This window comes from Pyrgilauda ruficollis, unplaced genomic scaffold (assembly GCF_017590135.1).
Source record: "Pyrgilauda ruficollis isolate IOZ18807 unplaced genomic scaffold, ASM1759013v1 scaffold29, whole genome shotgun sequence".
NCBI lineage: Eukaryota > Metazoa > Chordata > Aves > Passeriformes > Passeridae > Pyrgilauda > Pyrgilauda ruficollis.
Window position 1 is genome coordinate 2,092,100 of NW_024524266.1, and position 24,066 is coordinate 2,116,165.

The 24,066-nt window shown below is 35.0% G+C and overlaps 1 protein-coding gene across 1 annotated transcript in view; it reads right to left on the minus strand.

Moving 5' to 3' along the window:
• MYO16 (myosin XVI) overlaps window positions 1-24,066 on the minus strand; it is a 275,699-nt gene that overhangs the window by 78,209 nt on the left and 173,424 nt on the right. The window contains exons 21-25 of the mRNA XM_041472384.1: window positions 23,756-23,828; window positions 14,056-14,208; window positions 13,426-13,626; window positions 4,945-5,020; window positions 2,119-2,294 (exon numbers count right to left, since the gene is read on the minus strand). Of these exons, the coding sequence (XP_041328318.1) occupies window positions 2,119-2,294; window positions 4,945-5,020; window positions 13,426-13,626; window positions 14,056-14,208; window positions 23,756-23,828 (679 nt within the window). The remainder of the gene's footprint in view (window positions 1-2,118; window positions 2,295-4,944; window positions 5,021-13,425; window positions 13,627-14,055; window positions 14,209-23,755; window positions 23,829-24,066) is intronic.

Consider the following 24,066-nt stretch of genomic DNA (forward strand, 5'->3'; position numbering starts at 1 on the left):
CCTATTTGACTTTAACTTTCTCTGATTCCATTCCCTGGATATGGTGGAGCTTAGGTTACTGCCCATACACAGCACCATGTGTACCTCTCATTTCATGATTCCTACTGCCTACAGTATGATGTATGTTGTGACTCAGACTTCAGATATAAAAGAAATGTCAGTCTCTGGTTGATAATTTTTGCCTTAATGTCCTTCCTTCTCTCCCTCCTCTATTCTATTTCTTTTTCTTCTCTTTGTTGCCATTAGCCTCTGAATAAACTCCAATAAAAATACAGTGGTAATGATTTTCCAAGTCATAATAATTTAAATTTTAAGCTGACAAGAAAAAGCCCCTTACACTGCATTTGCAATTACAGGAAAAAATAACAAACCCAACATTATTTCAGTCCACCACAGCAGATTTTCAAGGCTATACTGAAAAGGAAAGGAATTATTTGGGACTGGATAGTTACAGATGTGGGCTTGATCCACAACAGAATTTAAGAACTTACCAACTTCCAGTTCCTGCAATGAGTACCTATTCCAAAAAAAACAAGTGTTGCTTTTTGCCAATGGAACAGCTTAGATTCCTAAAATTCTGCTGCACTCCTGCAGTGAACTAAGAACTAATTTCCTTGCTCAAATTAAGCCAGCTTAGTATCAACAAAGTTCTGTCTCACCTGCACAGCTCTTCTCAAAGCCTGTGTTTGAGAAGCAAAGCCATATTTGTCTCTGCAGACAGATGAAGGATGAAGTTCTTCCCACCTTCCAACTAATGCCTAAAGGTTTACAGCATTCTCACTGAATCTGAAATTTCTGGTATCATGCTTCCCAAAGGAATTGAACGTCTTCTGTCTCTCAAGAGAGTAACTAAAGGTTAAAAGCAATTCTGGACATGTCAAAACCAGCATAAATTCAGAGATCCCAACTGTGCAGTGTTTTGCCCTGTTTTTTAACTCAGAAATGATTTTCATAGTTCCTCCCATGTATGGGACTAGGATCTTTTTCACATCCTTAGGAAGATTCCTCTAGGAAGCTGTTACCACAGTGGAAAGGCACCTAAAGACACCTTGTAAGGTCTCAGCTGTTTGCTAAATATAGCCTTAAACCAACACCATTCACTTCAACTTAAGTTTTTCCACTGAGATTACTGACAAGAACAGTAGTCAGGAATTATGCTTTTATCAGCAGGGGGACTGTAAGGAAAGTCTCCTTAATCCCATGACAGAATCAATTTTATGCAGCTGGAAACCAAAAATAGAGTTGAAAGATTCAAGAAGCCTGGTGAGGCAGCTGATGTATTGTGAGAAGTGCATGCTTCTTTTCTAGAAGGATAAATTTCTAAGCTCTGTCATGAATTAACTCACTAAATCACATTATTTCTTTTCAAGAGAGATGTTCCATGTGACATAAACAATTTTCTGATAATCTTCAAAGTTTCTCTCCTGCTCCTCTCTTTTTTTGCTTTAGTTTATGGTTTGTGGATGGTGTTTGTTTGTGTTTTTCTTTTAACTTTTTTGTCTGACTTAGCAGGAAAAGAAGTAAGTTCAGAAATGAGGGATATTTGATTTGGTTTCAAATTGACTGGGAAGATTTACTATAAGACACTGTTTAAAATAACAATGGTGGCCAAAATTTACATTTGATCTTCATATGAAACCATACAAAACTGTATTTAGCAAACGAGAAATCTTCTCATGTTGACATAAGAAGAAGATTATGATTTTATTTTTATACTTCCTATGTCGTAATTTACTCAACTATTCACCATAAAGCCTTTCAAGGAGAAAAAATGAAGAAATGTTCCTATACAACCAAAAATTGGTAAGACTGAATTGACTGCTAATAAGCCCTGGAACCGGGCAATCCTGGAATGATTCCGGCTTGAAGGACCTCATCATCTTGTTTGACCTTCTGCTCAAAGAGTCCAAGAAAGAGATTTCTGAACCAGAATTATTCGTGCTTGTAAATTAGAACCTTTTCTCACTTTTGTTGCTTAGTGTTAGTCCTAAGTACTAAATTATTTTAATAATGTGATGACTACAGAGAATGAAGCAGAGAACAAGATGATTTCAGAAATGACAAAAAACCAGAAAAATCTTCAAGGAGCCAAGAGCGGAAAGAGTCCTAAATTCTTACCTTGCTGAGTTCAATATACTTCTTTGCTTCTCCACTTGCACAGGTTACAGATGTTTTTTTACTGAGCAAAGCTGCTTTACACCCTTTGATTTTAAGGGAATGATATGGAGGAACAAGTGATCCAGTTTGTGTCAGTTTGGACTGGAACAATTGATTGACGACCACATTTTCACTAGCTGGGAATAAAAAAAAAAAAAAGAAATAAATGCATGAAGATAAAATATAAGTTAGAAAATTATATTGTATTTGTCAGTAAAAAGACACAAAGTAGGAGAGAATTAAATAAGTATACCTAAAACAAATGGAAAAATCAAAAAAGAGCATCATCAAAGTTATCAAAGAAAATTCAATGTCTGAAAATATTAACACTACTTTTAACATATTCAGGTCCTGTGCTGAACCAATAGAGGGCATAAACCAAAACCCTTCAGACTGATCTGTCTGAACTTATGGGATATATATGGGATATATAATTACTTATGGGATAATCACCTCTGAATTTTGTTCCATTACAGATTCCCAATTTATCCAATTAAAGCAATGTAAGAGATGAGTTCTGCACAATTTTCTTACATGTAGTGTATAGAAACAATCAAGGCACTTGACAGAAATAAATTATACACACTCATTGTACTGAAGAATTATATATACACAAAGCATGAGAAGGTATTTAAAAAAAAGGCAATGCAAGGAACAGACCTGTAGAAAATTTCATTTCTCTGTAGCAAGATCACACTTAAAAACATTTACAGAAAAAAAAGACAATCGCATACAGATATATTATTACTTGTACATATGCTTCCAGGAGGTGATTTTAAAGAAAAAAATTCTGAATTTTAAGACAGATAGTATACTTTATCCTAATTTCAGTCTAATTATCCTTTATGAATTTATGGTCACAGGGTTTTTAAGATGAGCATGGTAATTACACGCTGCTTATACTGCCACAGCACCAGTAAGTGTTAAGAACTCATTGTGTGATGCATCCTTAACCATGCTAAATTCCGGTTAATGTTTTTTTAAGAACTAGAAAACTGGCATTACAATCACATCATATGAATAAACAAAAAACTCAGAAAGATGAACAGGATAAGCATCATAAATAATAGCTTAGCAGGTAAAAATCTTCAGTTTGCTCTTTAATAAATGTTTACAGGTTTCTTACTATATGATAAATTCAATAGATTTGTTTCCCTTTTTCTGTGGAGATTGTTATTCCTTACTTAACAGGAACATATAAAATGATGAGGTAGATAAGGAAGCAGATAATTGAAATTATTTTGGAACAATCAGTGAGCATCAATACACATATGTTCAAAATGTGATAAGTAGATTAGGACGGCACAGATATTGTCTTTTGAATTAAAACAGATACATCCTATGTCAATAGTCTCTTCTGACAATTTTTAGCAGGTATGTTCCACATTCCTACACATACATACAAATCACTTTAATGTTATTATAGCTAAAAGTTTTGATTGAAGAAACGAAATTCAAGGAAAAATCAAAGGATGCATGCACTTAAGTTATACATTACACAACTTGTGAAACAGAATCTAAAGGAAATATGTCACTGACAGTCAACAGGTTTTAAGCCTAAGTCACTTAAAAAAGAAGGCTCTCAGCCCTTAAATTACTTACGTGTTTTTAAATATTCTCACAGAATTTATTATTATTATTATTATTATTATTATTATTATTATTACTCCTCAGTGGTATATATATTCATACTCATCATATTAAACTTTCTACATCCAATCTCATCCTCCCTTCTTGCTTTTTAACAGTTGCATAGCTGATTACACAAAACAGCAATGAAAGTGCGAAAAGGGACTATGTCAGAGAGTGGAAGAATGCTCTCTCATCGAATATACTGGGAATTGTCATACCTGCTCTTTGGCAGATTATCATATATGAACCAAGTAGTGAGAACTTTAATATCTCGAAAATTACAATCAATAGGCTTATATTCAAGATAATTTCATTCATTTCTTTCTTCATTCGGAATGTACACTTTTTGCATCTAAAATGCATCAATTATTTTGTTAGGGTGCTTGGCTAATTTTACAGTAAAATTGCTAAAATGAAATAAATTTTAACAACAGGCCTCTATTTCTAAGGAAAGAAATATAAGTATGTAATCTATTAAGTGAAAAACACTACAGTGGTTGGAGAGATGACAAATGATACCTCAGGACGACACTGGCATTTCCCTGAGGAAAACGTTTTGTTTTTCCTCTCCAGAAAGGGGAAATTATACAGGTTTTCATTAATCCAATTATGAATCATTAATTATGATTAATTAACTAATTATTTGATTGTATTATTATTATTAGGCATAATTGTGCAATATGCACACTGAAAGGCATTTAATTTTGCATTTCAATGGACATTTATATCTATTCACTGAAAAAACATAAGAACGCCCACAAGTTACTGCTTTTAGAAAGATACTCAAGCAGTGGAGTACATCCCACTGCTGCCCTTATGATTTTGGGAGCCCAATTTACTTCCCCTATATTCTGAGTTTTATTTTCACTGTAGTTCATATTCATTGTCTTCTGTAAGTCATTCTCAGTGATCATATTACATCTTCTTTTGCTTTACACCACATCACATGATAAAGATGCTCTACATTCATGAATCTAAAAGCTTTTAAATTAAAGCAAGTTTCAAACAATACTGTATGTAAATACTTCATAAAGATAGGGATTTTTTTTTCTGGAAATAAAATATACATAAATGTCTCAAAACTAAAATTAAAATTAAAATCAAGTCATAATGTCTTGATTTCTAACAACAGTAAACACAAAAGCATTTACTTACTTTTCATTACAAATATGAGATTTTGTGAAAGGGAATCTTTATTTTTTTCTATCGCACCAGCAATTTCATATGTAACCTATAATAAAATATTGCGACATCATTAGTCATGACCAATGCATCTTTTAAAAATCTTACAGCAGTAGAAATGAAGCTATGTTTTTTCTCCACTCAACAGTTAAAGGCTGGCACAACGTAGTATCTTTTGGCATTTTCTAAGCATCTACAGTGCTGACCAGAAGAACTGGTTGTTGAACATTATGTGACTCTGCAACTATACAGAAATTTCATTGGACTGGTTTTAAAAGATTTCCGTGATACCAGGCCTTGAATCAAATACATACTTGTAAAGCAGGAGACACTGAACTAAAGAGTGCTTTCCCTGTAGGATGAACAAGTCACTCCCAGCTCACAGATCTCCCTGTCAATGGGAAACTGTCCCCAGTAACCATGACAAAACAATCTGAGTCCAAACTCACACTCAGGACAAATTCCAATCATTGATGTATCCTTTGGAGATAAGTTCAGTCAATAGGTTATACACACACCCCATTTACATTTCCAACAGGATTTTGGGTCACCTCAGTTGCCTGATGTCCTGATTTCAATAACAGACAGCTGGATTGTCCCTGCATCTGTCATCTGACTGCAGATAAATTCTAACACATGTGGTACACCCTCTAAAAATTGAGCAAAAATCTGAGTTCTAGCCAGAGGTGCTGAGGGTAAATACAAAATGAAGGAATACAACCAAATGTCTCTTTTAATACTGAGCCTGTCCCTGAAGACACTGTATAGAAAAGGAGCACTAAGACAAGAAAGCAGTTGTTTTTTTGGTTTTTTTTTTTTTTAACATTGTATGGGGATGGATGAAAAACTACTAGTTCATTTACAGACTTTAGATATAAGAAGCTCTGGCTTGCATAGTAGTAGAACCTAAAGGGAATTTTTAAGTCAAAAAGAAAGAAAATTATAGATTTCAGTACTTGCATGATTAGGCAGGTATTAACGGGAACTCAGAATACAGTTCAGTTTTATTTACCTTGGGACCATGTTTCTATCTAAAGCCTTCTTTAATTTTTTTGTATTGGATCTATATCCTAAAGCCCTTAGGTGTTTGGGGAAATTTTATCCTTGTACATTTAATAAAGCCATAAATATATAATTAAGATTAGTAACACTAATCAGTTAATTAATTTTCCATGGGGTCACTTGACAATTATGCAATGCTATCTTGCTCACAAAAGAAATTATGTGATTTGGAAGTGTATAATCTGTTAGAGTGAGTAATTGTCAAATGATGCAATTACTATGGCATCTGACATGAACAAGGTATAACAAGAGAATTATGGTTCTTTTCCATGACAGATCCAATGTTATGTATTTTCTAATTGCATTTCCTAAGAACATACAACACAGTTAGCAAATTGTTAGAGTTCTTTAAGTATAATATTAAATGCTTTTAGTGTACTCAACATAAATGTTGTGCTATCTTGCTCCATTAAAGATAATTAACAGAACTTATATGACAAATCCATAATGCCCATTCCTAATTGAGTGTCTTGGGCTTTCACTAAATTAGAAGAAGAGAATTAGTATTGGTGGGAAGAGTAGGTAAATATAGCAGTGGGAGATACTAGATCATGATTAACTACCTAGATTAAAACAGGGAGAAGTTTCAGTATTAATGCTGATATAATACATCACAAACTTCTGGAACTATATTCATAAGACATATTTCATATCACATAAAACAGATAAAAGGGATTCCCTTTTATGAAGAAATTGCTAATGCTCTAAACAATTTTCCCATAGACTTGATAAATTAATTCACTGCCTAAAGACATGAAAACTGACTCAATGAAATGATACTCTAGGGTTCCATAGTCATTGCCAGTCCCACAAAATAGAAAAAGAAATAAGTCCTCTTCCAGCTGCCAATTTTGTTGATTTCATCTTGCCCTCATCAGAGATGGAAAACTATATGCCACCTAACGCACATGTATTTCCCTCAGTTTTCTTCAATTGTGTTAGTAAAATAAACCTGACCCAAACTCTGCACTGGCTGGCACTCAAGCACAGTGGATAGTTATTCTGGGGAGACAAAAAGCAAGCAAATATTGTATGCTTTAGACAGGAAATGTGCACTCACTTAGATAATGGGTCCAGTATTATAAAACACACTCCTTCTAGTCACTTCTATTTATCACAGTTTGCTTTATCTTGCTTTATATGATGACTTTTTAGGGTAGACAGTGTGCAAACCTATACGTCTGTGTTAGCCAAAGGAAACAAGACATTTATATAGTATTTGAAAAGCTGAAATATTTTTATTAAAAAAAATATGTTCCACACTACATTTTATTTCATTATAGGAGATTAAAATGAAATGGAGTTGGATTTGTATTCCTTCTAAATTTAAGTTCATAAAGGAAGGGTGCTTAACATAAGTCATAATGGGTATGGCCAAATATTCATCTAGTCCTGAATATTTTGGGAAAAATATTGAGGAGTATTTCTACTCTGCCAGCCACCAGTTCCCCTCTCAGCTTTCAGGGCTCTGCCCATGAAGGTGCTCTTGTCCTGCAGGCTGTATCTCACCTTTGTCTTTAGTATCTCTTGACTCACATTTCCTCCTCAAATCTGCATTTCCAGATCACATTAATAAGACACTGTGTCAAGGAGTTTCACTAATTACTAAGTTTGAGGAAAAAAAACCAACTTAAGTTTATTTGTTTTGAACCTATTTTCTGCTTGTTTAAGTTAGCATAGCTGGTTTTAACATCATAAGAACTACCAGGTACAAGTAAGAGCTAAAATACCCAGAAAACAGGAGACTCACCAGATAACCACAGAGCTGACTTTGGGAACTGTGTATCCCTCTTATCTTTTACATAGTCTTGCCTCTTTCCTGCATTAATTACCTTCATGCCAGAAAATCTTCTGACCTAAAGTATCCTCTCTCATAACATCTCACTTGCTTAAGGGATTTTCTCCAGGTTTATTTGCTATCCCAATATACTTTATCAACAGGACCACTTTTACACATAGTTTTCATCAAGTCCTTAAAATACTCTTCTTTATTTTTTTGGTAAATAATTTTCATATTTTGTGATAGGCCAAAAAAGCTCATGGTTAATGGCAGATTTGGCAGGAACCGTAAAACAAGCTAGGGAAACACCACCTGGAATATTAAGAACAATTTGGCTGCATTCCCAGTTAAAAATGAAAATTTTATTATTTAAATAGCAAAATGTAACAGAGAAACTCAGTTTTGCCTGTGTTGTAAATTTTAGGTAATAGGAAAATAATTAGCTCATGTAGCAAAGGAGAAATTTTTGAGAACATGTCCAAGGACAATTTGGTGCACAGAGAGACACTTGTAGTTGCTAATTTTCTGCCAGTACTTGAATTTGAGTGATATTCTTACATGTACCATTTTTTAAGTATCAATGGTTTTATCAACATCCCAAAACAAATCTTGCTAAGCAATGAGTGAGCTAAATAATTTTATAGTCTGTCAAGTCTTATTCTAACACTGTGATAGAATAGCATTTTGAAAGAAGGAAGTATTTAGAAACAAAATAGATGGGTGGGGGAAAGCATTTTATCATTTTCTCCAGTAAGCGAAAATCCCAAATCAAGACTACTTAAAGAAAGCAAGAGAAGGAGAAAGGGAGAAAAAGCAAGACTGTCTTGCCTATGTGAAAACCAGAATCTGTGTCAAGTAGCCTTTATATGCCTTGGTACATTTAGATTAGATTGATTTGATTGTTGTGTCTGATTCAGCCTGGGGAAAAAATAGTGAAAATGAAAGCATCCTTATTGATTAATCCACCTCCTTTTGTCTTTTGATTTAAAGGTTCAGTTTCAGAGTCTGCCTGGGCTATACAAGGCATTTCAGAAAAGACTGCCTTGGTGAAGGTGAGCTGACAGCTGAGAGGTATTTTTGATATGCAGGCAGCTGAGAAATGAAAGACATTGATCTGCACTTAAAGGAACATTATGTGCACTGGTTTATACAGCAAAGAAGTTGATCTTTAGGTTTGGTCAGTTTATTACAGTACAGAAAGTCAAAACAGTGGCAAGGCAATCAGTACAGGGGGCTTATTTAATTTGCAAATTCAAGTTTAATTTAAACAGCAGAAAGCTTAAATTGTGATAATTTATTATTCAGATCACATGAATAATGATGCAAACACCATTATATTAAATACAACTACTAGGTAAAGCTGTGTCTCTCGGCACTGTGCTAAGACAATATATTTCTGATTTACTTAGTGATACGTTAACTCTTCCACAAAATTTTAAAAAATAAAGAACTTTGAGTCCTTGAGAAAGTTCAATGATGGATATGTTATTCTTCAAAAATTATGGCTATTGATATGCCTGAAAGTTCAAAGATATATAAATATACACACATATAATACATATATATATATATATAATATATATAGAGATATAGATAGATATATAAGATATAATTAATGAGAAACCCTTCCTTAAGTGAGAGCCCACAATGTAAATATTAATGTTATCAATAAATGAACCTAGAAATTCAGTATTATTAGGATAGTTTCAGCTGATGGTCAGATGCACCCATAAAACGCTTTGCTACCTGAAGGCAACCTTGTGTGTGCCTCTTCCCCCACAGACAGTCTCTGTGAGAAGCATCTCAGGATACCCACAGTCATATCAGGCATCAGAAACAAAGCAATGTCCTAGATGAGCAGAAATTTTCTGGAAGAAATCAGACTGCCAGTATTCAGAGAAATGTGTTAAACAACCATCCAGATAAAGCCTTTCACTAGGATTATTTTTTTTTTTTTAGCCATAAAACCTCTAAATTCTCTTCTGCCTTCTGCCTGAACAAAACAGATAAGGTTTTTGTCTTACAGCACTCAGATACCAAGACATTAAACAGGTCTCAGAAAAGATTCATAATGTGTCAAGGTATTGTAGGATTCTGTTCAGCTGTAAAATTAAAACTAGGAGATAAAGTAAAATATGTGATATGATAAAGTACTGAGGCTCACAGTGGCCTTTGCTAAGCATGTGTTCATATGTGTTCACAAGGAATATATCATATTGCTCATGCAGAAAAAGACAGATTTAATCCTGTTCAGGAATAACAGCAAAATTAAAAGAAATGAGGCAAAATCCATTTTCTCTCTTCCACTGGATCATTCTGTCACATTTGTGTAAAACCATATTCATTCTCAGACTCCACTAAAATATCTAAGGCCTGTGCTGATTTCTTCCATGTGCAGAAGTTAACTTGTGCATATTGTTCATCTTTCTTCCCTCCAAAACACACAAGAAAATAAGAAAAAATCCAAGGTTTCTCAGAATGGTATCATACACACAGACTTCCTTGAAATATTGATTCAGCCAGAAAATTAAGTATGAATTCCAAATTATTTGGATTTCTTTTCCCCTTTACATGTTACTTTGAGCCTCCTGTGTGTTCTTTGCCTCAATTCAGCATTGTGCTTTCTTTCTTTTACTTCTGATCCATTCTGTCTGCTCTGGACACATCTGTATCAGCTGTAATTATCTCAGAATATAAAGCTGGATATATCACTTTTGTTCACAAAACGCTGTCTGTCAATCTCAGTTAAATACACAAAAGTAGGTCTTTGAAGTATTTTTAATAACTGCATTTTCCAGTTTAACAGCATTTCTGACTTGCTAAAATAGCTACTGCAAGTGTCTGAGTAAAGAAATGAACCTAATTAATTCTGGACTTTGACCGACAACCATACACTACTGATGAAAAGAAGCCCAAATTACAAGGGTCATAAGTGGTTCATACCAGGGCCAACACAGAATATTGGCTGCTTTTTTTTTTTTTTTTGTTTTTTTTTGATGACTCAGAGTAAACATTTAACACTAGCTGTGAAGTACATTGCAGTTACAACTGTTACCTAGAGAAATCAGGATGTCTGCCTTCACACAGAGCCTGCTGCATTCAGTGTGACTTCCTCCCCAGCTGCCAGCCTAGACACACCACCTGAGCATAAATGATTAACACTAGAAATGAAGACTTTTGTGTTTGATCACCTGTCACAATTTACTGGTAATTCTTTCTCTACCCTCTGGGTCTGATTCATTTCCAGTTACACTCATGTAAATACAGAGAAGCTTTACCAAGTTAAAGGAGCAAAAATCAGTGGAACATTGTGGTGAGAATTAAGCCCCCTTGTTTTAAATTTGGAGATGTCTGAAGGCAACAATCGATGGTAAGATTGCTTATACTTCACTTATGTTAGACCCATTTAATTGATATCAGACTATAAAAGTAGGTCTCAAAACCTGCCAAACTATATTGATACTTTATATATAAAATTCTTATTTTTGAGTGCCAATAAATCCTGATATACTTAAAAAGCCTCATCCTTTAACAATTTTCATAAAGCATATATCACCAATGATCTCTATAAAGAGCTACTAAATGTAGTAACAGTGCAATCTAAAGAACAGCATCAGCAGTTTTAAAACCTGAGTTTTTCATATTCAGGTTCTCAACATATAAAGACACACTAGTCTCAGAATAAACTCGATTTGTGCCATTTAGTACAGTCACATTATCATCAGAGTTTTATAGAAATGCATGTCATGAAACACTGGCAACTTCAAGCTATGATAGCTAGATAACAGTCCCACAAAATACCAAAACGCAAGCGTCTTTAAGAATTTAGCTCGATTACTATTAAAGCAAGCAGAGTTAAGCAGTTGCAAGAGATCTTTTCTGCTTTGGCAGGGCAAAGCATTTTACTGTTGTAAGGATGCAAAGAACAACCTGACTGGAATAGTTCCTTGGCCAATGTAAATCAAAGGATCTCCACTGACTTCAAAAGAATGTGTGGATTTACATTACTTCGAGAGCTGTCTATTTGTTCAGGCTTTTAGATTAAATGTCATTACTATTATTAGGAAAAGGTCAAACCAAGTGTCTATGTTATAAAACAAAAAATCTAAACAAGCATGCAAGACTAAAACACGTTACTGAAAACTGTCCTCTTTACCACTCATGGTTTAACTTTCAGAACCTGAAAACCTGGTGTTTACAAATCTTCTGATTGCTTTTTCAGAGAATAGACAAAAACTTCTTCCATTTTGAAGAAATTTGCTTATTATTCTGGTTGTGATTATAATGTAGATGCCTTGCTGCTGCTGCCATGTCAAGTTTTGGTATGGAACCTTTTTGAGCTCTTGTGATAAAATTGTATAAGCAGAAAGGCATTAAAAAAATACTTGTGTAACAAGTAAAAAAAAGTCTATAAATTAAAGTAGACATCTGAAGTTCATGGTCAATTCCTTATTCCATCACTACTTGTGTGACAAGTAAAAAAAAGTCTATAAATTAGACATCTGAAGTTCATGGTCAATTCCTTATTCCATCACTTGAAGTCCTAGTAAGCTCCACAAAATCTTGGTAGCACTGTTATCTAATCACTGTGTACCCACATTCTTACTGACAAGTCCCAATAGTGGAGGTATTCAAACCACTTAACTTTGGTAAATAATTTTATTCTAAGTATAAGGCTTTATGATGAAAGAAGAACCTACAGGGAGTTATTCAGAGTATTTGGGTTAGGAACTTAAGCAGTACTCAAATAGTCCTTTCCATAATGACCACATTTCTATCATTGGGGCAGGAACAAATTTTCTTGTGCCAAAACACAACTCCAGGCTTCCATCATCTTCATTTCCAAATGTGGAGCCACAAAATAGATCTGTCCCTATTTATACCACTGTCAGATTATTTCAAACAAACAAACAAACAAACAAACACACAACAAAAAACTATCCCTTTAAAGACATTTCTAATGTGCTTGCTTTGAGTTGTACGTGATTGTGGGGACAATGTGAAAATGAAGTATTGGAAAGGAAAGGGTAAGAAGTCTAAAATAACTGACTACACTGTTCCTGTGAACACTGCAGGCAAGCGAATAAAAAAATATAAATGTAATTTAATACTCATGCTGAAAAACATTTAGCTTGCTTTGGGATTTTGTAGAAAAAAAAATATATTATGACTACTAACAGAAAAAGTGGGGGTTTTGTTTTTGATTTTTTTTTTACCAGATTCATGCTGGTAACCCAGGTATCTACATATACAGCAGAGCAGCTACAGGGAACCTGTACTGTTCAAAACCACATCTGTATGCAAAGTGGAGCCAACTAGAATGGCATTAAGCATCTGTGCTGAGGGATCTGAATCACCCCCTTCTACACTAAATGCTTACAAGCAAGACAAAATTTAGGAGCCAGAACTAGGTAGCCTATATCTTTCGTGCTGTGATGTAAGCTAAACATTTTATATGCTAGATATGGCATTGAGATTCTAAGTTGTCCTTTGAAAATTTAGCACTTGACAGTGAAATCCTATTTATAGCCAGGAGTCGGAGAAGCCATGTAAAATTTTGTTTTGTTAACTTTTTTCATTAACTGCATGTAAATTACATTCAAACAACTTACCCTCCCAGCATAATGCATAACAGTGAAGGTGGAGCCCAGATCCTTTGGGGCAAGGTTACCGTTTCCATCTTTTGTGGAGGAATAGACTGTATTTGTATCTGATGTATCCAGGTAAGACTGAATGCGTTTAGAAAGACTCTGTTCCACTGACCAAACAGATTGGCTTTCTTCATCCAGCATTGACAAAAAGCCTGATGGTTTCTGAAATGAAAAACAGATTTTTCTAATTTTATACAGGAGAAATAGAATTTTTCCTTTTATACAGGAGAAATTAATCTATTGATGATCTGTTAGAAACTGATTGCGCTGCTTGCTTCCTAGAAGTTGCCCAGAAACTAGCTTCAGGCACTAAAGAAGCTGCCAGGCTGAGGACAGAGCCTCCTGAGCCCAATGGCAGCACAGTCACCGTGCCACGACACACAGAGGCTACAGGGGAATCAGTACAGGCAGGGAAAGTCTGCTGCATCTTCCTCAGCCCTGCTCTCTTAGTAAGCTCTGTGAGCCTCTGAGCTGTCGCCTCTGACCCACGACCTTGCCATAAATTGGAAAATGCAAGCAAAAGTTTGTATTAGCCTAACATGCAATGAGTTTGTATTAATATATATGGTTTAAAATGGATCTGGAAACTACCTGAAAGAAAAAATCCAAGACTGCAGTATGGTTACCAGGAGAATACATTGTTTCCATGGCAACTCCTTCCTGTACACATTCTGCTTGCTCTTGTAGGAAAAGCACTTCATTGATGTACTGGTGTATCTTCTCATTGGTCATGTTGACACACAGCTATTGTAAAATGAAGAAAAAAAAGAATTTTAGACGTTTACTGGATAATTCATCAATGTAGGTTTTACTGCATGTCTAATATTGAATTTGAAGAAATGTCAATCCACAATATGGTATCTCTTGGTAGACCACAAATTTAGGAAGACCCTAGGGAAATTTAGATTTTAACAACCATTATTGTTAAATTGGGAATTCACAATTTTCTGCCTGCACAGTTCATTGTGAATTCTACATAAGAGTTATCAAATGTCAGTATTATCAAATGCAGTGGAAATTTACACTAATTCTATTGAATGAAGAAGGGTAACTGTATATATTAATTGGTATATTTAATAATCTTCTGCATTTTATATTCAGGAAGATCATGCAAATACAATGTGCTTTTAGAAAAAAACCAAAAACAAAAACCCTACATATTTGTTTAAGATCCTGAGTCTGTAGTCAGTTCAGTGCTAACAAAAACAGAACTCTGTTTCCACATACAATGCCACTGAAGTCTAAAGCAGTCTCTGAAGAGCTCATTGTGTTTTACCCAAACATATAAAACACCTAGGGACATTTTGTTAGATGCTGCTCTCCATTTTATACATATTACAAGGGAAGGTTGGGAAGAAAATGGTGTTCCATAGAAAAGTTCAACATTTGGGGAGATAAATAGTATAGAAACTTCTAAAATATTTTTTTTATTGCCTTATAGGATGTACAACTAATAGATTCACAGAAATTTGATTTTCAATTAAAAACAGGTGGGAATTGTATCATCTTATTAATGTGCTTTTGTATTTTATTCAAAGCTCACCTGCTAAAATAAGTAAATGTTTAATAACCTGGTGGAATAAATGTTTTAATTGGTTTTTTTACATTAAAGTGGAAATATTTGTTGAAAATTTGAAAACCTTCTCCAATGCTACATTAACTATGACTAAGAAATTAAGAAAACTGAAAATCCTAAAAGGGTGTAAGCACACTTCGTATGAGGAATGTTATAAGGAATGCCTGCATGCATTTTCTTTTCACTCTAAACTAGTCACATATTTGTGTTGGCCAGCCATTAACTTTATCTTCCATGAATAAAGTGTGTAAAGCAATTCTACCAGCAACTCACATGAAAAGGTATGAAATATTTAGATCAATCCTAATATTACATGGCTTGACATTCAGATGAGGGAAGAAAACCCAAGTAATGTGTAAGAGCTGCCTGAATTTTCCATTAACACCTCCTGTTAGCATATTCAACTTGTACTTGCTATACAATAAAAAGGACTAGTGTGAAAAATAGCAAGAAGAAATGAGACAAGCTAATTTTACAACCAAATGTCTATTAACTGTCTTTACTAATGCATTACAGTGCAGACAAAAGACAGCCTCAAATAAAACCAATATTTGTCTAAAGTGGGATTTATAAACATTCAGATTGTTATCTTCTTAACAATAGAAGTATTACATTGACTTCCAGTGTCTACTCATTTTAGGGAAAAGACAGCTTTTTTAACTCTGTGGCAGGCAAACTCTGCTTTACTGATCACTTCTGGAATTCTAATTACAAAATTTTTCCAGAAGCTTGTTAACATTATTTTATAAGGCAGGCAAGCTTACACTTTGCAGAATATGGTTAAGCCTTAAAATGATGCATGCTGTATATATCTTTATTTGCAGATGACCTATTTAGAGAACCAGGTCATTCAACTTTATAAAGGTGTATTCTACAATAAGAAAAGCTGTCAAAATTCCTATAAAGTCAGACTTACTTGTATCATGAGCCAATCTCTTAAAATGTATTTTTAAAAAAGTATTTGAGAGCCTGACTCTGCAGCAAAATTATTGAACTACACAATTTGAGATGAAGGAAAGATTGTCTTAGACACATCTTACAAAGATCTGATAAACAGCATTGGTTTTAAGTAGCAAAATAAAAGGAATAGTATTTTGTTAAAACATGCATAGATGATAAAGAAAAAAACCTGATTTTTAAAATTCTACCAACCAGTGTGTTATGGCATACACTGGGGTGCCTCTTAGCAACATAAGCAACATTGCCAGACTGGCAGACTTTCCACAATGCCACTAAGGTACTGCAGGCCAGGGCAGAAAGTAGCTCAAGCATTTGTACCAGCTGCAAACTGCCCCAAAGCTGCTCTCCAGAGCAGTGGCTGAGAGAACAGCTCTGCAGAACGAGAGCCAGGAGACCAGCCAGGGGCTGCTGGAAAGCAACGCATTCTGATCGGCTCTTTCTCCATTTCAGCGTTTTATACAACCTGCTGGGAAAAGGTAATGAAATGAATGTTTCAAATTAAAAGCTTGGCCCAGGTTGACTTAATAGTTAAAGCAGCTGAAATGTAGAAATGGGATGAATATGAACTAAACTAGCTTTGCAAATCCAAATTCTCTTGCTTCAAATCTTCTAAGTATTACATAAAAAATTATATACTTTCTGTCCAAAGATTTGAAAAGTTCATAGAATCACATTTTTAAACATGTGTTTAACTGTACTCATGTAAATTAGATTGAAATATAACAGTAATTAAAAAAAAAACAAAACAAAAACAAAACAAACCAAAACCAAAAACAAACCACTCAAATAGATTTTTACCTAAAACAAATATTTGGGAAATGCCTTCAAGAACTATATTTGCTTTAATTAGCAGTATAACTCAACATTACCTATGGTACTTTTTGTCATTAAACACGGTTAAACTGTTCTTGATATGCATCTCGTGGACTCCATACTATGTCTTCTATGTAGCTCTCTTTCTACCAATCTTTTTTACATTAACTCACTATCACATCTCAGTGAAAATAAATACACCATATATTTGTCTGTCTTCTCTAAGAAGTCCTTTCAGAATATTATTAGAAGAAAAAATATGCTTGTTCAAGTATTAAAAAAACAAACAAACAAAAAATCCAAACAAAAACAACCATAACTTGCGTCACCACCCAAATTTTAGATTTTGGAAAACAGTACAGTGGCATTTAATAAAAGCAATGAGTATTCATCACATTAGTCTAAGTACTCTCCAAATTAAAATTTAGGTAGAATACCAAAACTGTGCTGTGCTCTGAAGACAGAAAAGCACCCATGACTAATGAAATTTTCCTGCTCTCTATTCAATTTTCAGGCTCTTACGCTTATTTGAAAAAGGCATTACCAAAGAAGGAAATTTGTGGAAAGCAAACTTGGGGAGTGTCAATCAGTGAGGAAAGATGGATGCAAAGACCCTTTGGAAAGCTCATTTACATCCTTTGGTCATGCAGAAGGATTAATTCTCCCAAGGGATGTGTATTCAGAGCATGGAGTAGAGCTAACAGCTGTCATTTCAACACATCTACCAGGCCCTAATTTATGGGCTGAGATGATGAAGTTACAGTGTCAAATTTAACCTTCAAGGAAGTGCCCTAGTGTTTCTCAAAAACGTAGTTTCTAAGATAATGAAACACAGAATCATCTTTTTTCTGAGATTGGATTCACAAAATATTTTTAAACATAAGCTTGACATTTACTTATTTTTTTAGAAGCATCTTGAATGCTGTTCCCCTTTGTGTCTGCTACCCAAACCTTTCAACATCCTTTTCTGTATGTATAGTACCAATCAGAATATTTCTAATTAATAACAAAACCGGAACCATAATATTTCTTCCTTTGCCTTTTAGTGCTAATAGGATCTAACACAGATTTCTTGTTCTCCATGCAGCTCCAACACAAGTTCAGTCATAGTCCTACCTCTGTCAGAAGATCTTTAATTCACTAGGACTCCATGTCATCTCTGGCATCAGTTGCCATTAGCTGATTCATGTTCTTCAAATATTGTAAAAGAGAGCCTGGTGCTATATTAAAACTTTGCAACAAGAACATGTCACCTGAGAAGCCTTCCACAAAGGAGGGTCTGAAACGCCCCTCAAAAAAGGGACAATTTCCATACAAATTGGAATAGTGCCAAACCGACTTTTTGTAGATATTAAAGTATGTAACCAAGCCAACAAAAAAAAACCATGGTAACAACAATCTTTTCCTGAAAGAGTTTGGAACTGTTCTGAAACTGAAACAGTTCTAAATTATTTTTTCACTCATAATGCTGGCCAGAAACAAAGTACTATGGGATAAAAATGGGTGCTACTGCAGAAAAGTAAATATGTATGCCAATTAAATGTTATTGTACAGTATTTCACCAATCAATCATAAACTGAACTGGGAATTTCAATTTGAGATAAATTATTTTATTTTTAGCTACAAAATATCTACTATAAAAGAATAAAAAAAAATTATTTTAATGTCACGTTCATGATATGCCAGCTTTAAAGTCAAGTAACACTAGTTTTCCAGTGGCTGACTGGAACACTGGAAAGATGATAGTGCCCTGAATAAACAGAAAGAAATGTGTGCACTGGGAAGAAGACCAAAGAGTCTAAGAGGGAAGAGGGGGGAGTACACCCTGACAAAGGCCATGAAGAGTGTAAGACCCTCAGGAGCTGGACTGAGGAGGAAAGTAAACCACAGGATTGCCAGGCCCCTGAGGGAAGGAATAGGCTTTTACAGCCCTGCTCAGCTTTTCCTGGGGCCCCCACCCACTCCTTGTTGATGGGCCCAGCCCCAGGGGATGCCATGGCAGTGCCAACTTCCAGCTCTTTCTCCAGCTGCCTGTGACAGGGTCCCAGCCCTGTCTGGCTGCTTGCCAGGTCAGGGCTGCTGACGGGCACGTAACCAGCCCTGGCTCTGACCCCCATGCTCCAGGAATGCTGCCCAGCAGGGAGGGTATGGCCATCCTCTGGCTCCTCCTGTTGCCTGGCTCCCTGGTGCCAAGGATCACCTGGTCCTCACTGCTCCACAAGGTTGTTAAAACCTTCCTGTGTATGGAAGCTAGTAAAAGCCTGACTTAAAAATACCATGTCATATTTCCTGGTCAAAAACTGAATTAACGTAGTAAGCACTTTCCATCAGCCTGTAGGGAATAAAGAATACTCCAGCACTGGGAACTGCGTGGAAGATTCTGCATTAAGTCCCTACATAGGAATAGAGCTCAATGTAGACCAGCAGGTGCCTATTCCACAAAAGCACACAGCAACCTCCATATATGATCTGCACAGGCAAAACAAAAGAAGGTTGATTCCTTCTGCATAAAACAAAATCTGTAAATTCTCTTTCTGACTGTCCAAATGTAAAAGCCTGTGTTTGACCTCCCATCTACTATCACTGAGGCAGCAATGACTGTAGAAAAGTTACATCACATAACTTTTGTCTATTCATATCCACCCACCTTCAAAACAGACAACATGACCTTACATTTAGACAGCTAGAAGCAGTATAATGGTTGAGACAATGCAATTTAATGTAAAATAATCTGTTATGATTGTTTTGGCTAGGAAATGTTATGTGACAAAAAATGTAGTGTCAGCAGATTTAACCATAGAAATAACATGCTAAGTTAAAATCTACCACACCTAATAATAAACATAGGTGAAAATTCCAACACAGCTGGGTTCTATGACCACTTTTGTTTCACCATAGTGACTGAAGTAGAGTCCTGGGTGGGGCAGACAATGCTTTCTGCTCTCAGAGCCCGCTGGTTCCTCTTGCAGGAGATGTGCTGCACAGAGCTGCCATGGAAGCTGCACCTCTCCCAGAGCTATACTGCATCACACAGACAGTGTGCATGTACTTTAATGGGTATGGAGCTGAATGGGAGTCAAGAGACACTTGACTGTTGCAGTGACCGGCAGTACTAATTTAGATAAATCACTTTTATTTCCTATAAAAAGAATAATACTGCAAAACTTGAGGCTTACAGACATAAAATACCTTGCAAAAGCTAAACACAGAATTTAGCAAGAGGTAAATACTTTCTTCAGTTTCTAATTTGAATTCTAATTTGTATTGGACAGAAAAGATTGCTAGCATTGTCCGTTTATGTTTATTGCATTATTGTTCTTTATGTTGAATCGACAACTACAGACTTCCATTTCTGTAGAAAGACCTGACTTTCTGCAGGGGGAAGAAAAGCTACTCTTTCTCCTTTACTGTCTGTTTCTTCTTCTATAATACATTTTTCTTAAATACAGCTGGGGGAAATTGGTACAACCAACTATCCATGCTGCTTATTGCTTCTTATATTCATTGATCACCAGTTTGTGGTCAAAAACATGCTATCATAAGTATGAAGGTTGTAGTGTTCCTTGACTGTACTATTTGGAGTCATGCTGTGAAGGAGCCACGAACAAGATCTCACCTAGTAGTAAATTCTACTAGAAGAGAAGCAGACATCTTCTAGTTTTAGAGGGGTATGGAATAAACTGGAAACAGTCTCTCTCAAAGATATACAGTCTCTCTCAAACAGAGAAGCCTGAGAAAACATAGAATTAACACTAGAAACTGACATTGATATTTTTGGTAGAGCACTCATATTTCCTGAAATGACCACAAAATGAAGGCCATTTCCCTACAGAATAGGAAGGAGAAATTGTGCTCACTTCTGACCATGTTTCAGTGTGGTTGTATACAAAGGTCTTCTGGCACAGCAGGTATGCAGCTGCTCCAGGAAAATGCTGTTGCCAAGCTAGTGATCACTGCTAGGAAGTGATTGTAAATTGTTATTAGGGTGAGCTAACAGTGTACTGTAGTCATTTACCATAGCTCAGCTGATGAGCAGTAAAAGCAGTAACTCACTGATTCCTGGTAATTCAGAAGCTTTCAGTCTTTATTGAGCAATGACTCCTTCAGATTGTGCCTTCTAAAAACAGTGTTCCCTGCCTTTCAGCTTTTAAATTTCATACCAAAAATCGAAACTCTCCTCACTATTGCTTATTCCACACACTTATTTACTTTTATTTTAGAATTACGTGTCCCATTTTTGCTCTAATAACATATCACATATGTTCTATACAATAAAGGTTTACCAATACTCACCCAGTACAAGGGAAACAATTAATAATGTTTTTTAACTTCTAATGCCTTCTTGTTTGCAATGGCCTATAGAAGTATTTTCTCTATGAGCTGTGAGCCACAGAGTTTTGCCCACAGAATTTATCAGATTCTTGGTGTAGGCATAATTCATCTTACTTTTCTAGTCCTTTGACAGCTGTCTTCCTTTGCATTGCTCATGAGCTGTTCCTAGAGCAATTCTTCATTTGACTTTGATATTTCAATACTCTAATGCCTTGTCATTCCAAAACATACACTGGAATAAACAAGTTATTCTATCCAGTTTATCCATCTCTGTTTGCCTGAACCATCTTCAAACACAGTTTATTAAAACTGACATGTGATTTACTATCTTATTACTCTCTTAATTATGATATTAAACTGTCTATCTAGCAGGCTGATATAAAACTCCAGAAAGATTCACACAGCTACTTTAAATGTCCCCAGTTTCGGGCAATCAGGAGGTTTTGATTTTTGTTGAAAACAGTAATATTTTTTTATTTTCCAAGAAACCAGGAAAACAGATATCACAAAGAATGCCTCATCATACACTAATTTGAGAAAAAAACAATTCCCTAAAATTATTTTTCTGATGACATTTTAGAGTATGCTAATCTAAATATGATTAAAAAATAATTTTTATGGCTCCACTACTGTCTGGTTGTAACATTTAATGCTAACATTGTGCAATCACAGGCCTTGACACTGGGCATGTTTGCAGACATGATGCAATGTTTTGCATGAGGACCCTATCTGGGCTAACAAGACTGTTTTTTGTTAGGGTTAACCAGGCCAGGCAGAACTCTGAATTAGACTAGATTGCTAGAGACCTCCAGCTTTGAAATTCAGGCTGTTTGGGATAAGTCTGCATGATTAGTATGTACCACATGGAGATACAAACTGCTTCTCTTCACTGATACTAGAACCCACCACCTCAGGAATCAGATACGTTAATTGCATTATAGAGTTCATACTAAAAAAGCCCTCTTACTTCTGCTTAGTATTTTCAGGAATGCAGTTAAATAGATTCTGAGATTACTCAGATTATTACTTCATATTATTCAACAAAATTAATTCAGTCCAGGTGGAGGGACAGCAAGTGTCTCTGGAAAGTGTCTCTTCTTTATTTAGAAAGAATGAAATAGAAATGCACATATGATTTTGAAATTATCATGTTTGTCACACAGAAATAATAAAATTAATTCCTTTTTACTGGAATTTTTCTCAGATCTTGTATTTTCTCTTCAATTATCCTTTGCAGTTATTAAGCAGCAAATTACTTACCCCAGAAAATTGAATTAATGGTATTTCATTATGTCAATTGCAGATCTTTTATGAGTTTCATGACAAAAAAACAATGCAGAGCAGGGTCAAAGGAAAATAACCAATAAGTCCAAAGATGAACCCCTCTCTTTTGAGAAGGATTTAAACTGCATAGAATACTTCATACCTATTAATCAAGAGGCTTATGTATTTTTTATATTTCATACACTGAATATGTTAAAATGTTTTTAATTTTTCACTTTATATTTTCCCATGAAGGTGGCATTCACAATGAGTAAATTACTAGGAATATCGGTACAAAGGAAGAGTCCTTAGTCCAACAAATGTTCAAGCAAGGTAGAACTGTAACAGCAAAAATAATTTTGTGAGAGGGAAACTGGAATTTATTTTATTGCCTTCTTACATGCTCCTTTGATGTACTGGTAAACCTACCGTGTGCTTTCAAGAATTTGGAAATTGGGTAGCAATGTAAACATGTTATACAAGCTGAACTGATGTGGCTCTATGACTTCTGTTTCACCACAGGGAGGAAGCTGAGCCATAAAAGAATGGACTGACTGGGACAAAGGGGCAAATCCCAATTTCAAACAATAACAAGTCCTTTGTTGCTGATGATGCCTTCTCAATTCTTTTCTCTGCTTTGATTTTTTGTTCTATGCTTTGATTTTCTTCCTCTGCATCACAGAATGAATGAACAACAGAACAACAACTTAAACACCTCTTTGAGTGTGGTGTGTAGAGCCACTAATGCTTTCTGAAATACATAATATCCAAGAACTCTGGTGGTCAGTGATTAATATTGAAGGTGGGCAAACATCTTAAAGAAAGTTTGATATTTAAAAGGATTTTAAAGAATTAAGTGACATAAATTTCAATTTATTTTCCATGGATGCAATTCAATCTTTTGAAATGTCATATGTAAAGTCACACACAGGTGAATCTGCCACTAATGGCACTTATCATAATGCAGCATTTTCGTTTTATTTTTTCTTGAAGGCATCTGAAGACCTTTTGATCTTTCTTCCAATTTAGTATATTGTCCTTCTATTCATTGACCTAGTTGAAGTATAAATACCACAAGAATGGAAACAAACAACACTATTCCCTCAGATTGTCTTTCAGTGCTAATACTACCCCTTTTCAAAATCACGATATACATTTACTATATTATTTTTAAATTGTCAACAAATGTAAAAAAACAGCATACAATGCATACACATATAGGTACAATGGAAAAAAATATTTTAACAGAAAATTTTCACCTTCACGTATATTTGTATTCTGATCAAAACTAGTTAATTAGAGAAATAACAACAGGTACATTAAATTCAGCAAAGCATCCACACTTGCCTGTTCAAAAGTATTCTTTTGAAATTCTTCAAATCCAAAAATATCTAATACTCCAATTTCAAACACCTGGTCACTGGGGAAAAAAAAGATATTACAGATAATAAGAATTCAAGCAAGTGAATAATACATCTGTTGTTTCTGACAGAAGTATTTCTGTTCTAGGACAAAAGCAGGCTGTATTTCAAAAACATGGATGAAATACACAAGCAGACCATGTACAGAATAGAATCAAAATTCTACTCACAACCTGAACATACTGAACAGAAATAGAAAAACAGGGTTCAAGTTTGCTTTAGCAGCTATACTAAAAA